The sequence below is a fragment of the Desmodus rotundus genome, chromosome 1, assembly GCF_022682495.2.
Source record: "Desmodus rotundus isolate HL8 chromosome 1, HLdesRot8A.1, whole genome shotgun sequence".
Taxonomy (NCBI): domain Eukaryota; kingdom Metazoa; phylum Chordata; class Mammalia; order Chiroptera; family Phyllostomidae; genus Desmodus; species Desmodus rotundus.
The window spans coordinates 32,020,538-32,036,840 of NC_071387.1; the positions used below are offsets into that span (position 1 = coordinate 32,020,538).

General features: G+C 40.2%; 2 protein-coding genes across 2 annotated transcripts in view; one reads left to right on the forward strand and one right to left on the reverse strand.

The window, feature by feature from the left end:
* The window catches only part of PHF24 (PHD finger protein 24), a 189,489-nt gene that overhangs the window by 23,461 nt on the left and 149,725 nt on the right, over positions 1–16,303 (reverse strand). The gene's annotated exons all lie outside the window — the stretch shown is intronic.
* SPATA31F3 (SPATA31 subfamily F member 3) overlaps positions 7,681–16,303 on the forward strand; it is a 28,425-nt gene continuing 19,802 nt past the window's right edge. The window contains exons 1-3 of the mRNA XM_024559987.3: positions 7,681–7,760; positions 9,754–9,877; positions 12,574–12,633. Coding sequence (XP_024415755.2) covers positions 7,681–7,760; positions 9,754–9,877; positions 12,574–12,633 — 264 coding nt within the window. The remainder of the gene's footprint in view (positions 7,761–9,753; positions 9,878–12,573; positions 12,634–16,303) is intronic.

Consider the following 16,303-nt stretch of genomic DNA (forward strand, 5'->3'; position numbering starts at 1 on the left):
CACCTGTTCCACCACCTCAGCCTCTCTGCATCACACCATGTCTCCATGTCTCTCCACCTGTCTTCACATCTCTACCCCTTCTACCTGTCTGGTTGAATGTGGCTTCTTAAAATCCTTGGTTGTCTGATTTCCGTACAGCTCAATTTTCTGGTGGTTCTGGGTGTTATTTGTTTGAGGTCTAGTTGTGATTCTCTCTCTTTTTTTTTTACCTTTCTTTTTTTTTTTTAAATATATTTATTGATTATGCTCTTACAGTTGTCCCATTCCCCCCCCTCACTCCACTCCATCCTACCCACCCCCTCCCTCCCAAATTCCCCCCCTATAGTTCATATCCATGGGTCATACTTATAAGTTCTTTGGCTTCTACAGTTCCTACACTATTCTTACCCTCCCCCTGTCTATTTTCCACCTATCATTTATGCTATTTATTCTCTGTACCTTTCCCCCCCTCTCCCTCTCCCAATCCCCTATTGATAACCCTCCATGTGATCTCCATTTCTGTGGTTCTGTTTCTGTTCTAGTTGTTTGCTTAGTTTTCTTTTGTTTTGGTTTAGGTGTGGTTGTTAATAACTGTGAGTTTGCTGTCATTTTCACTGTTCCTATTTTTTATCTTCTTTTTCTTAGATAAATCCCTTTAACATTTCATATAATAAGGGCTTGGTGATGATGAACTTCTTTAACTTGACCTTATCTGAGAAGCACTTTATCTTCCCTTCCATTCTAAATGATAGCTTTGCTGGATACAGTAATCTTGGATGTAGGTCCTTGCATTTAATCTTGGGTAATGTAATTATGATGTGCCTTGGTGTGTTCCTCCTTGGATCCAGCTTCTTTGGGATTCTCTGAGCTTCCTGGACTTCCTGGAAGTCTGTTTCCTTTGCCAGATTAGGGAAGTTCTCCTTCATTATTTGTTCAAGTAAGTTTTCCATTTCTTGCTCTTCCTCTTCTCCTTCTGGCACCCCTATAATTTGGATGTTGGAACGTTTCAAGATGTCCTGGAGGTTCCTAAGCCTCTCCTCATTTTTCCAAATTCTTGTTTCTTCATTCTTTTCTGGTTGGATGTTTCTTTCTTCCTTCCGGTCCACACCGTTGATTTGAGTCCCAGTTTCCTTCGCATCACTATTGGTTCCCTGTACATTTTCCTTTGTTTCTCTTAGCATAGGTTTCATTTTTTCATCTACTTTTCGAACAGATTCAACCAATTCTGTGAGCATCTTGATAACCAGTGCTTTGATCTGTGCATCCGATAGGTTGGCTATCTCTTCCTCGCTTAGTTGTATTTTTTCTGGAGCTTTGAAGTGTTCTGTCTTTTGGGCCTTTTTTTTTTTTTTTTTTTTTTTGTCTTGGCGAGTTTGTTACTTTAAGGGGCGGAGCCTTAGGTGTTCCCCGGGGAGGGGTAACGCTGGTTGCTGAGCTGTGACGAGGTATGTGGGGGAGGGGCCGAGAGGGAGCAATGGTACCCGCTTCACTCTCCTCCGGATTTCAATCCTTCACTCCACTATCCACAATCAAACTGGGCCCCTCTGGTGCTGGTTCCCCAGTGGGTGGGCTTGTGCACACTCTAGGCCCCTGTGGGTCTCTCCAACGACCTCTCCTGTGAGGCTGGGAGTCTCTCCTGCTGCCGCCCCAACCCCCACAGGCGTTTTCAATCAGAGGTTTGAGGCTTTATTTCCCCGAGCTGGAGCCCTGGTTTTCGCAGTCTGCTTCGCTCCCTGCTGTTTGTCCGGTTTATCTGTGCGCGAATGTGGGGCCACGGGGTGCTACCCGCCGCTCTGCCTGCCCCGCTCTGCCTGCCCCGTTCTCCGCCACACTGAGTCTGGCCCTCTCGGTTTATCTGCGCGAATGTGGGGTCGCAGGGTCTGCTAGTGGTCGGACTGCCTGCCCCGTTTGTCCCACACTCCGCCAGTCTCGGTCCCACCACCGCCACGCAAGTCCTCTCAACCCCGGTGCCCGTCTCCGCCCTCCTACCGGTCTGGATGAATGTTTATTTTTTATTTCCTTGGTGTCGGACTTCCTTGCCGTTGGATTTTCCGTCAGTTCTGGTTGTGCGAGGAGGAGCAGTGTGTCTACCTACGCCGCCATCTTGGTTCCCCTAGTTGTGATTCTTTCTGTGGTTACATGAGGAGGCCAAGTGTATTTACCTACACCTCCATCTTGACCAGAATTCTAATTGAATTGACATTTTAAACATACCTTCATTTTCTTGTCCATTCAGTTTCTGTACCTCAAATACAAATCACAACATCATTTCTTGAACAGCAAGTATTTGTTACACACTGTTCTAGGTACTGTAGAGGTTAAAAAAACCCAACAGACCTGGTTTTGTTCTTAACATCATGGAACTTACCAATGAGGGATATAAGGTAAATATGGCACTACATATTCATCACTTTTAAACAAAGTGCCAGGTACTAGTCTAAACACTTTAAATAAGTTAGTCATTATTTTTCACACCATACCTCGGAAGATATGTACTGTTAGTTTCTACATTTTGCTGGTGATTAAAATGAGGCACAGGGAGATTAAACAACTTGCCTGAGGTCATAGAGCTAATACCTCGTGGCATGAGATTGAAATCCAGGTATTCTGACTTCACACTGCAAATTCCTAACCATTTTACTGTACTGCCACTGAGAAAGGTGAGACTGCTAACCTGCTTAACTCCATTAATAAATATATGGAGTTCTAAAATTAGTACGTACTTCTCAGGAACCACTACACTTTTTTTGCTTGTGAAAGTAACACGAAAGAGCAGACAGCTTTCCATATAGCCTGGAGGACCCTAACATTCTTTAAAATTATATCGCATCAACAATTTTCATAGGATTCTCGGAACCGTTTTCAGTGAGTGTTTTATTTCTATGCTGTTTGCCAGGCTTATATGGAAGACAAGGGTATAATGTCACCATAGAGATCTCTGTTGGTTAATTTCTTCCTTCCTTCAAAAAATGTGTATTGTGCACCTATAGTCTGCCAGGCATCGTGCTGAGAACTAGAAGGGATGCAAATAAAAGTAAGACACAGTACTTTATTTCCCTCAAGGAGCTATAATCTCAGAGGAAACAAGCATTGACAGAGAACCATAACACAAAACAGGAAACAAGTTGTTCTCAATAGGGGAATAAAATGCTGTGGAAGTTCTAAGGAGGAGAGAGAGATTACTTCATAAAGGGAGGTGCGTGGGTTAAGGAAAGTGCATAATTATTATTTAACTTATTGTTGGTATTAAAGTATTACAAACAGTATAAAATTTATTAAATTTTTCTCTTTGAAAGATCACATGCGAAGTTCTCATGTTCAGAAAAGACAGATTTTTACTACATTATAATGATTGTTCGGAGTGTGGAGAGGTTAACACGCACAAATGTTTTGAAGATAGTTTACCTTATCTCCTCAAGGCGGCGGGGCACAGAACAGAATGATAGTACATAAGACAAGATTTCCAAGGTCAAAGAAATAGCAAAGAAAAAGCAAGGTGGGAGTGAACAAGGTAGGGATGGGGGCAGCCAGGACTCTGACTGGACAGGGTCAAAAGTCTCTGTAGAGTAGCCTGTACCACACAGAACTGCCTTTGCAAGATAGACTGTGTTCATGCTATTTCTTTTTTGGCATACCCTTCAGTTACGGCAAACATATGCCACAGATATTATGGGAGAGTCTGAGTTCAAATATGTGCCCATAAATTCTTGTCAATAAGATTGGCAAATATGGCCACCATATCCACGTTAGTATCTAGAAAGTAGTTGTATATTCAACAAATGTTTAATAAATGACTTGAGAAAGGCAGAGGGGAACTATTTGATGAGGAACTCACGCTGTAGATGTTTTGCTATGGTAGGTAATAGGGAGCCCCTGCAAGTTTTTGAGCGTGGTTGTGGCTTGTTAAAAACCATCCTAAGCATTGTCTCTCAGATAAAGGACTGAATGAGAGTATGTGTGAACTTTTGTCAGAAGTTTAAACAAAATTTAAAAATATTAATATGAGAATGAGGATAATTTTTCTTAGGCCTTAGACAAAAACCTGTTGGGATATTAAAGAGATTCGGGGGAAAAGGTAATCAGAATGCCAGTGAACCCTGTTTTCTTCTTTTCATGTCCTGATAGTGACCTTCAGTGGAAAAGAACCAATGACCGTTTATATTATAATATACATCTTTTGGGGCAACCACCTAGCACACAATTCCTGCTCACAGTGAGTGGCTCCAGTGCACAGGAACAAGGTCTCAGACTTAGGCAACTTGCCCCTTGGCTGCCTCCAATTGATCCAGAGGTAGACATCCAACTTCAATTGGTAAAATCATGGTCTGTCCTAGAAATTTGAAACTCGGAACCCAGCAGCACAGATCTTTGGAATTGCTGGACCTGAGTTAGTGAGAGTGTGTCCTGAAGAGAAGACCCACTCACTGCTGCTGCTCTGACCCCAGAGCTGTGAGGGTCCCTGCTATTCCTGAATCTTAGTTCTTCTTTTTTCCCTTATATCCTTTTCCCTTGTGCTTCAGCCAGCCAACTGAAGGACATTAAGGATGTTTCCAGGTTTTGGTGATTATGAATAAAGTCACTATAAATGTTTCTAGTGACTTTATGGGTTTTTGTATGATAAGTTTTCATTTCACTTGGGTGAATACCTTGGCATTTGATTGCAGGGTGGTATGGTAAGTGCATGTTTGATTTTATAAAGAACTTACAAAGCGTTTTCCAAAACAGGTGTATCATTTTGCATTCTCATCATCAATGTTTGAGTGTTCCAGTTGCTCCACATACTCTCCAGTACTTGATACTGTCAGGTTTTTTGTTTTGTTTTTAGCCATTATAATAAGTATATATTAGTATGAGTTTCATTGGATTTTTATAGTTGCTAATAATGTTGAACTTCTTTTTCTGTGCTTATTTGCTAACCTCACAACATTTTTGGTAAAGTGTCTGTTCAGATCTTTTGCTCGTTTTAAAAAATTGGGTGTTTATCTTATCATTGAGTTTTGAGAGTTCTTTTTTCTCGAGAGTCCTTTATATATTCTGGATACAAGTCCCTTTTCAGTTATGTGATTTACAAAAATTCTCTCCCATTTGGTAGCTTGTCTTTTCATTCTTTTAATAGTATATTTTGCAGAGCAGAGTTTTAAATTTGATGAAATTAAATTTATCAGTAGTTAAATTAAATTTATCAATTTTATCTTTTATGGGTTATGCTCTTGGTGACATATCTCAGAACTCTTTGCCTAACCCAGAATCACAAAAGATTTTGTCCTATGTTTCATAGGAAAAGAAGTTTTATAGTTTTATATACACTTAGGTCTATGATCCATTTCAAATGAATTTTTGCATAAGGTATGAGGTATAAATTGAGATTATTTTGTACATGGCCTAAGTGCCCATCAGTAGATGAGTGGATGAAAATGCTGTGGTACATTTACACAATGGAAACTCTTACATTTTTGCAACATCATGGATGGACCTGGAGAAAATTAAGTTAATCAGATAAGTTCTTTATCAGTTTAAGGGAGCCTCTAAAAACTGAGGATTGCCCTGGGCAATAGCTAGCAAGAATTCAATGCCTCCTTCTTGCAGCCATAGGAAATGAGTTCTGCCAATAATCTGAGTGAGCTTTTAAGTGTCTTCTTCCTCAGTGATTATTAGTTTCCTTTTACTCTTGTAACAAATATCCACAAACTTAGTGGTTTCAAATAACACAAGTTTATCTCATAATTCTGAAGTTCAGAAGTCCAAAATGAGAGACCTCCAGCCAAAATGGAGGCATAGGTAGACACACTGTGCCTTCTCACACAACCAAAAGAAGGACAACAACAATTTAAAAACAAAGAACAACCAGAACTGACAGAAAATCAAACTGTATGGAAGTCTGACAACGAAGGAGATAAAGAAGACATATTCATGCAGATCGGTAGGAGGGGTGGAGATGAGCAGAAGGGTGGGGAGGACTCTCGGCAAGGCCGCCACTGGCAGACCCAGCGAGGTGGCAGATTGTAGAACAGGGTGGGCAAAGCTGCAGCTGGCTGGCGAGGCAGCAGCTGGTGGACTGGGTGACAGACCACGCAACCCAGAGTTCCAACTCGGAGAAATAAAGCCTCAAACGTCTGACTGAAAACACCTGTGGGGGTTGAAGTAGCAGTGGGAGAAACTCCCAGCCTCACAGGACAGGTTGTTGGAGAGACCCACAGGGACCTAGAACGTACACAAACCCCCCCACTCGGGAATCAACACCAGAAGGGCCCAATTTGAAGGTGGGTAGCTGAGGGAGTAACTGAAATCCGGCAGAGAGGAGCAAGCGCCATTGCTCCCTCTTGGAGCCCTCCCCCACATAGTGTCACAGGGCAGTGACAAGTGTACCCCACCACAGTGAACACCTAAGGCTCCGCCCCTATACGTAATAGGCACACCAAGACAAAAAAAATGGCCCAAATGAAAGAACAGATCAAAGCTCCAGAAAAAATACAACTAAGCGACAAAGAGCTAGCCAACCTATTAGATGCACAGTTCAAAACACTGGTAATCAGGATGCTCACAGAATTGGTTGAATTTGGTCACAAATTAGGTGAAAAAATGAAGGCTATGCTAAGAGAAACAAAGGAAAATGTACAGGGAACCAATAGTGAGGCGAAGGAGACTGGGACTCAAATCAACAGTGTGGACCAGAAGGAAGAAAGAAACATCCAACCAGAAAAGAATGAAGAAACAAGAATTCGGAAAAATGAGGAGAGGCTTAGGAACCTCCAGGACATCTTGAAACGCTCCAACATCCGAATTATAGGGGTGCCAGAAGGAGAAGAGGAAGAACAAAAAATTGAAAACTTACTGAACAAATAATGAAGGAGAACTTTCCCAATCTGGTGAAGGAAATAGACTTCCAGGAAGTCCAGGAAGCTCAGAGAATCCCAAAGAAGCTGGACCCAAGGAGGAACACACCAAGGCCCATCATAATTACATTACCCAAGATTAAAGATAAGGAGAGAATCTTAGAAGCAACAAGAGAAAAGGACATAGTTACCTACAAAGGAGCTCCCATAAGACTGTCAGCTGATTTCTGAAAAGAAACCTTACAGGCAAGAAGGGGCTGGAAGTATTCCAAGTCATGAAAGGCAAGGACCTACATCCAAGATTGCTCTATCCAGCAAAGCTTTCATTTAGAATGGAAGGGCAGATAAAGTGCTTCTCAGATAAGGTCAAGTTAAAGGAGTTCATCATCACCAAGCCATTATTATATGAAATGTTAAAGGGATTTATCTAAGAAAAAGAAGATAAAAAATATGAACAGTGAAAATGACAGCAAACTCAGTTATTAACAACCACACCTAAAACAAAAACAAAAGCAAATGAAGCGAACAACCAGAACAGGAACAGAACCACAGAAATGGAGATCACATGGAGGGTTATCAACAGGGGAGTGGGAGGGGAAGAGAGGGGGAAAGGTACATAGAATAAGAAGCATAAATGATAGGTAGAAAATAGACAGGGGGAGGATAAGAATAGTATAAGAAATGTAGAAGCCAAAGAATTTATATGTATGACCCATGGACATGAACTATAGGGGGGGAATGTGGGAGGGAGGGGGTGTGCAGAGAGGAGGGGAGTGAAGGAGGGGAAATGGGACAACTGTAATAACATAATCAATAAAATATATTTAAAGACAAATAAAAAATAAAAAGTACTCATTGGATAGGGAACATGGATGTTGCTGGAGACTTGGCAAGAGCAAATTCAGTGGAGAGGTTGGTGGCAGGAACCATAATGAACAGTCCTAGGAGGTAATGGGAATTCTGTGATATATCCTGCCAAAATTTAGCAGCCTGATAAATGCCCACATTAGAGGGAATTGGTGAGCACATCGCATTCAGCCAAGGTTTTCCACATGTCCAATGGATTCTCACTTGGAAGATGTCTGTCACTGAGATAATAAATGACAATGAGAACTTATACTAAGTATCTTGGAGACAGAGAAGAAAGTAAAGAGCCTTTTTCTTAGCCTACTCTGCTTATTGAGGACCTTACTTGGTTTCTGGATTTTTTATTTTATGTAAATTTCCTTTAGATACCTTGGACAAATGATTGCAAAGGGCAGGGAAAGGAGAACTATTTTCCAGGCTTCTGGGTGGGGACTCTGATGAAAAAGAGGGGATAAATCCCCCAGAGGATAACTGCAGATTTTTGTGTTCCTCTACACCAGATTTACCATTTATATCAAATCAGTTTTCATTGTCTATGTAAGATCATCAATGTTAGATTTAAGAGGGAGTGGAAGCTCCATATTCTAGCCCTCAAAGGTATTAAATATAGCTAGGAATTTTAAAAATTGAGTTTATTGGTGTGACATTTATTGATAAAATTATATAGGTCCTAGGGGCATAATTCTATAATACATCATCTATATATTGTATTGTGTGTTTACCACCCCAAGTCAAGTTTCCTTCCATCACCAATTATCCCCCCTTTAACCCTTTCTTATCTCCCCCACCCCACTTTTCTTCTGGTATTCACCATACTGTTATCTATGAAGGTTTTTGTTCTTGTTTTATTTTTTCATTTTTTCTTAATCCCTTCACTTTTTTCACTCAGCCTCCTACCCTTTCCCCTCTGACAGCTCTGTCTGTTGTCTGTATCTATAAGCTTGTTTCTATTTTGTTTGTTAGTTTATTTTATTCATTAGATTCCACAATATAAATGAAATCATATGGTAGTTGTCTTTCTCTGGCTTATTTCATTAGCATAATACTCTCCAGGTCCATCCATGCTGTTGCAAAAGGTAAGATTTCCTTCTTTTTTATGGCCCAGTAGTACTTCATTGTGTAAATGTATTGGTTGGCCAAAAAGTCCATATGGTTTTTTCCATAAAATGAAAGACACATTTTTCATTTTTACCAATAACTTTATTGATTTGGATATTTTGAGTATGTTGGCTATCTCCTGTGTGGTAGAACACCGATTGTTCTCAGTTAATGTCTGGATTTCATTGCTGTCAACTTCAACTGGTCTACCTGACCATAGAGTATCATTCCGCAAAAAATCTCCAACACAAAACTTCGCAAACCACTTTTGACACATTTGATCAAATCTTTTTTTGCATGTCAGTTGTGTTTTTACCTTTCTTGAAATAAGCATAATATGCCAAAAATGTTATTTTCTCCCATCTTCAATATTAGAATGGCTACACAAAAATTCACCAATTTCATTAAGCTTTTTAAATACACTCTGGTATGACAGCTGTCACAACACAATCTAACAAAAATTGTTTAGAATGAAGTTGAAGATAACTAAGTACTACTGGAGTCAGGCGTTCCATCCCTGGGCAACTCATCCAAGTTCTAACCTTCCTGGCCCCTGATGGGCCTCCATTATGTGAAAATCACTACTTTTTACTGGAGCAAGCTTTCTGCTTCAGGGCCTGTCTTAAATTGTTCTCATTTTATTTACCCCAGATATTCTACATAGGGAATCATTTCACACTACTGAACCTCTCTCTTACCAGTAGGGATGCAGCTTCCATAGTGTATCTGTATCATAATTTAACCTCTTCTGCTCATCGATCGTCATGCTCATCTCTCCTGGATCATTGCCATGTTCTCATTAGCACACAAGCATGCTGTGATATACCATCTAAAAAACAAAAACCACAAGACCAGCACACTGTGTTCTAGTTTTATGGTTCTTTTCTCTGTTCTCCTTTCTAGCAAAACTAGTACTTTTCCAGTTTTATGGCTCTTTTCTCCGTTTTATGGCTCTTTTCTCTGTTCTCCTTTCTAGCAAAACTAGTACTTGTCTCCACTGCCTGTCTTCCCATTACTTCACGAACCGACCACCTCAATTAGAGCTTCATTCCTACTATTCCACTGAGAATGCTCTTGTGAAGGTCCTCAATGACCCTCAGGTTATGAAATCTCACATTCAACTCTCAGGCCCCATCTTGCTTGTTGATCATTCCCTCCTACCTTAAAAATGATTTTCACTTGACTTTGGAGATACCACATTCCCCTGGTTTTCTGCCCATATCATGAACTGCTCCTTTTCAAAGTTCTTATGTCATATTTTTTATTATATTGGAGTGTCCCAGAACTCAGGACTCAGTCTATCAGGTGTTGGCAAATGACTTTTATAAAGGGCCAGATAGTAAATATTTTCAGTTTTGAGGCCATGTGGTTTTTGTTACAATTACTCAAGAAGCCATAGACATAAATGAATGTTGAAATGTTCATTGTTATTAGTGCTTATTATGAGCCTCATGTTGCTAAATAAACAATAATTTGTCAACCTGGTATTTCAGCATGGTTATCGGAGCATAACTGGAGCTCAGAGGGAGGAAAAATTTCCTTCCTGTGTAGGGGAGGGAAGGGAATTCTATTTTGAAATGTCTGTCCATTTCTCTCGTGTGCCAAATTTTATCTGGGAATTTTGAAAGGCTCAATCTGAACATTTTTCTTATTAATGTCAGCATTCAGTCTTTGTTAATCAACTGCAGGGGGAGGAAGGGAAGAGCTTTAGTAGCTGGTGGGGAATGAGAGACAGCTTCTTAGTAGGGTCTGAGAAAGAGGGAGGTTACTTTATTTGTTGAAATGGGGTGATTAAACTCCCAAAGTGAATTTTGAGAGACAGCTGCACACAGAAAAGAGATGGTGATTAGAATTAATTACTGTTGTTGTAGATGTTTTGCATTTCTACAGCACTTTGTATTTACAAAGAATTCTGTAATCAGTTATTAACTCTTCCCCATCAGAACCTTGTGACATGGGCGACATGACTGCAGATGTTTGTGTTTGTCTTCTGGGAAGAAATTTGAGCTGCTTTGAATGCATACTAGGATTAAGGAATCAAAATACTATTGCAGTTCTTTTTACTCACTGTGTGACTTTGGGGAGGCAAAGAATGAGAACTTGAACATTATCCTACTCTATAATTTTATTAGGATGAATAACTCATGAAGATGGTTCAGTGCTCTGCTAAATTCAAAAAGGTACCATATGTATATACATAATAACTAACCCCTCTAAAATTCAATTTCCTCCATATTTTTTAAAAATACAATTAATAGTAGTGTCTATATTGTATTTTTACATATCAAATGCTTAGCACTGTGCCTAGCATATTTACTTAATAAATGCTTTATACATGTTATCCATTATTTATACTATAATGAGACCCATGTATCATGCATTATTGCCTCCACTTGATGGCTGTAAGTCTTGCTGTCTTTGGATAAAGATGCAGATGCACATTCACTTATTCAGCATTATTTACTGACGACCATTTATCAGGCATTGTTCTTGGAGCGAGGGATACAGTGGTGAGCAAAAGGAGATCCTGCTCTCATGAGTCATGTTCTGGCAGCAGGGGGCGGGCTCACATTATCGTGGCGGAGGGGCTTACATGCTTGGGGGATAGAAACGACAGATGCACGATTAGGGTATTTTTAGAAGATGTGTGGGGAATTTTTGCCTGAATTTTCACATAAAAACAGTATTTTTCATAGAAATAAGTGTAAATTTATAAGCTACTTATTTTTATAAAAGTATTTAAATATATATTTGTATATTTTATTTTAACATATACTTATGAATTTATTATATAAAGTATTATTTTATGTATTATGATAAAATTATAATACCACAACACTGAAATTTTTATTTTATTTATTTATTAAAAAAAGTTTTATTCATTTATTTTTAGAGAAGGGAAGGGAGAAAGAAAGAGGAGAGAAACATCAATGTGTGGTTGCCTCTCACACACCCACCCCCACTCCCAGGGACCTGGCCAGCAACCCAGGCATGTGCCCTAGACTGGGAATCAAATTGGCAACCCTTTGGTTTGCAGGCTGGTGCTCAATCCACTGAGCCACACCAGTCAGGGCTATTTATTTTATTTTATTTTATTATTTTATTTTTTTAAGATTTTATTTATTTATTTACTTATTTTTAGAGAGAGGGGAAAGGAAAGAGAAAGAGAGGGAGAGAAACATCAATGTGCGGCTGCCTCTTGCACACCTCCTACTGAGGACCTGGCCCACAACCAGGCATGTGCCCTGACTGGGAATCGAACTGGAGACCCTTTGCGTCACAGGCCTGCACCAATCCACTGAGCTACACCAGCCAGGGCTTATTTTATTTTTTTTTATTGTTGTTCAAGAATAGTTGTCTCCATTTTCACCCCACCATGCCCTCCTGCCCACTCCATCCCCGCCTCCCACCCTCCAACCTACCCCCTTAGACTTTGTCCATGTGTCCTTTATACATGTTCCTTGATGGCCCTTCCCCTGTTTTCCCCCATTATCCCTCTCCCCCTCCTCTCTGGTTACTGTTCGCTTATTCTTTATTTCAATGCAAATTTTAAAAATAGGAAAATTATTCAAGATTTCATTTCAATATCATTTCTTATAAATTGCCTTAGCATGTATTGTACAGTTTATTCAGCACGCATTTACTGAGTATTTTCCCATGCTGCTTCAGCATAGAAAAAAATGGGCTCAGTTTCCTGACATTTGGGTGTGGCTTGGGGTTGCAGACAGTTCAGTGGGATGGCAGCAGTGGGAGAGAATATCATCACATAAAGGCATTCTGAGCTTCCTTCACCCAGGGCCTGCATGGAAGGGATGAGATAAAGGAAGAGGACTATTGGCCATGCTGCAAAGAGCAGGTAAGTCAACAAAAGTATAAAGGACACATGGACAAAGCCAAAGCGGGATAGAATTGAGGGTAGGAGGTGGGGATAGGTGGGGTGGTGGGGAGTGGTGCGGGGGAAATGGAGACAACTGCACTTGAACAACGATAAAATAAAAAAGAATAGTAGACTGAAGCAGGATTTTTTATGCTATTTCAGTTGTCCCACTTTTTCCCCCTTTGCCCTCCACCCAGACTCCCCCGCATCCCTCAGCCCATTCCCACACCATTGTCCATGTCCACGGGTCATGCATATATATTATTTGGCTACTATATTTCCTATGCTGCACTTTATATCCCCATGACTATTCTGTAACAACCAATTTGTGCTTCTTAATCCCTTCACCTTTTTTGCCTGTCTCCCCAACCCCCCTCCCATCTGGCTACTGGCAAAACGTTCTCTATATCTACGATTCTGTTTCTGTTCTTTCTGTTTGGTTATTTTGTTTTTTAGATTCAATTGTTGATAGATATGTATTTATTGACATTTTATTGTTCATGTTTTTGATCTTCTTCTTCTTAAAGAAGACCCTTTAACAGTTCATGTAGTATTGGTTTGGTGTTTGTCCTGCAGCCATTCAAGGCCGGGACACCTACTGAGACTTCTTTCCACTGCTCAAAACAGTTTTTGAATTCATCGATTTTGATGCCTTTTAGTGCTTCTGCTGTTTTTTGTTTCACCTTTTCCACACTGGCAAAACATTTCCTTTTGAGGACATTTTTTATCCAGGGAAACAAAAAGAAATTGCTTGGGGTGAGATCTGATGCATAGGAAGGGTGGGGCATGGGGGTCATGCTGTTTTTTGGGCAAAAACTGCTGAGCACTCATTGTGGTGTGGGCAGGTGTGCTCTTAAATCATCCATCATGAAATGGACAAACACATCAAAAGAATCTTCAAAAAAAAATTCACTGAAGCTGTACGCAGCCTCTCACAACCACACCAGCTGGCACACTGATACAGATGGGTTCATAGAATACTCACCAAGCTGGGGAAGCCAGTACTTCAAGGGGCCCACCCTCCAGAAGATAATTCTGGTTTTTTTGGGTGCATCATCTAACTTGGGATGTAGATTCCTAATTTATTCCTTACTCTTCAGGCATTGAAAGAAATTTACAAACAATTTTTAGATTATTAAATTTAGAATTATACAATTGAAAAAGATGCCAATAAAGTCATGTGGGAAGTTCCTCTACAGTCCCTGACTGTCTGAAAACTTTATTCTGCTTAAAATGTCAGTTCCTTGATAGCAAGATTGCATAAAATAAGAGTAACAATCACTCGATCACTAGGAATCTTCATAAATACCAGGACTAAATGTTCTTGATCTTCATGGAAGTATGTTTGGGTCTCTTCTGCTTCCTTCTAGCCCCTTTCCTGAGATATTCCCTTGATTCTGCTCTAGAGGTGAGCACTAGTCTCAAAACCTCCAAGCTTTCTTTATTCTTGACACTGGGCCCACAGAATTCCTGGCACCTCCTTTAATGAGGAGGCCTCCCCATTCTGCCTTTCTGTTGGAAAATCCTATAAGACTAAGGAACACGAGATATTAAACCATTTCAGGAGAAAACTTCCAGATGGTGTCTCTAATCTGGGGTTCCTTCCGTTTTACCAAAGGAAAAGTCAACGAGGCTAACCTCTGACATGAAGAGTCAAGGGCATAAGTCAACAGCAGCGCTTAAGCACACTGAGAAACGCGCACAAACAAATGGCTCTTGTCATGTACAGCGAACTGAGACTTCAGGTTTGGGTTAGGTCTCTAGACCAGTGAGAGATTTTCAACCTTTTTCATCTCATGGCACACATAAACTAATCACGAAAATTCTGTGCTATACCCCAAAATATAGTTTTTGCCAATTTGCCAAAAAAAAAAGGTATAATTTTGATTTATTCACACCTGACAGCTATTGTTATGTTGGCTTGCAGAATTGCGTTTTTCAATTTGACAATCCAAGGGAAAAGAGGTCAGTGCCCCTGACTAAGTAGTCAGGTATTGCATGTTTTAAAATTCTTGCTGTGTGCTTCTTGCAGCACACTGGTTGAAAATCGCTGTTCTCTCTCTCTCTCTCTCTCTCTCTCTCTCCCCCCTCTCTGTCCCTCCCTTCCCCACTTCCCCACCCTCTAAAGTCAATTTAAAAAATTGCTGCTCTAGACACATTAAGCAGATTACCAACAACTTTTCTATTTTACATGGAAATGCTAATTTCACATGCAAAAGAGAAGTACCAAAATGATATTGTAATTATAACAGTAAAAATATAGAAGTAAAAATCAATAAACATGGCCTTGCATGAGAATTTTTTAAAAAGTAATTCTTTTTCTAAAGAAAGTTGTAATATTATAAACAAATTAAACATGCATTGAATGAAACATGAATTTCATAAACATGAAATACCACATTAGAGTAGGCTGGGTATCGGATCTCAGCTGAAATTCTTTGAACAGTCCTTAAGGTGACAAAAGAGCCTCTGTTAGGGAGAGAGGATAGAGAGAGGAGGGGAGGTAGTCTCAGTCTTGTGATGTCCCCTCAGCTCTTCTTTTGGATTTGAATATTCGCATTTGTGAATTCTCCCACTGCGGTATGTACACTTGAGAATAAATTTAATAGCTATCATTTGGGATAATACAGAATGCTGCTTATGATGACCACGGCAGCTTGAAGATTGCTTTAGTATGTTTTGGCTTCCTTCTAGTAACAAAATACCATGGACTGGAGGGCTTATAAACAACAGAAATTTACTTCTCACAGTTCTGAAGGCTGATAAGTCCAGGATCAAGGTCAGAGATTTAGTGTTGGGTGAGGACCCACTTCCTGGTTCATAGACAGCTTTTTCCTGTAATCTCTGGCAAGAAGCAGAGAGGGGGAAGCAAGCCCTCACAGAGACTCTTGTAGGGACTCTGATCCCATTTAGGAGGACTCCACCCTCAAGACCCTGTCTAATCCTAATTACCTCCCAAAGGTCCCACTTCCTAATACCATCACACTGGGGTTAGGGTTTGGACATATGAATGAGGGGTGGCAAGGGACACAAATATTCAATCCATAACAAAGATATTTAATAAACTGCAAATCTGATTGCCTCCAATGTCTGCTCAAAATCTCCCGTTGGGCCCCAGTGCCAGTAACACAAATCATTCATTTATTGGTTTGCTCATATTATTTCTTCATTCTTTCCACAAATATTAAGTAACAGAGTCTGTGCTAGGTGCTGGAGATTAGCAGAATAGAAAACAGATCAGGGCATCTCACCCCTCTTGAAGCTTGTATCTTGGGGTGGAGACAGACACTAACCAGGTAGTTTAAATGGAGATGATATTTTGGCAATAAACTAATGTAAATTTTTTTCATGTATATCCTAACCTTGATCGTGTCTCCCAAATCCAGTCATATTCCCCTGCAACCATTCCACCAATATGGTCTGCTTCTAAAGAAGGAACATACGATAGAGGGGAAACTCCCTCCAGAAAAGATGAAATAAAAGGAAGCACTTTTGTTGAGAGGAGGGGTATGCAGGTGGGGGGGCGGCAAGTGATCAGTGTATCTCTTGCATATCGATGTTTCTGTCACTCTCTTTCTCCCTCCCTTCCCCTCTCTCTAAAAATACATAAAGTCTTTAATAAGTAAAAAGGTAGTTAAACCACATTTTA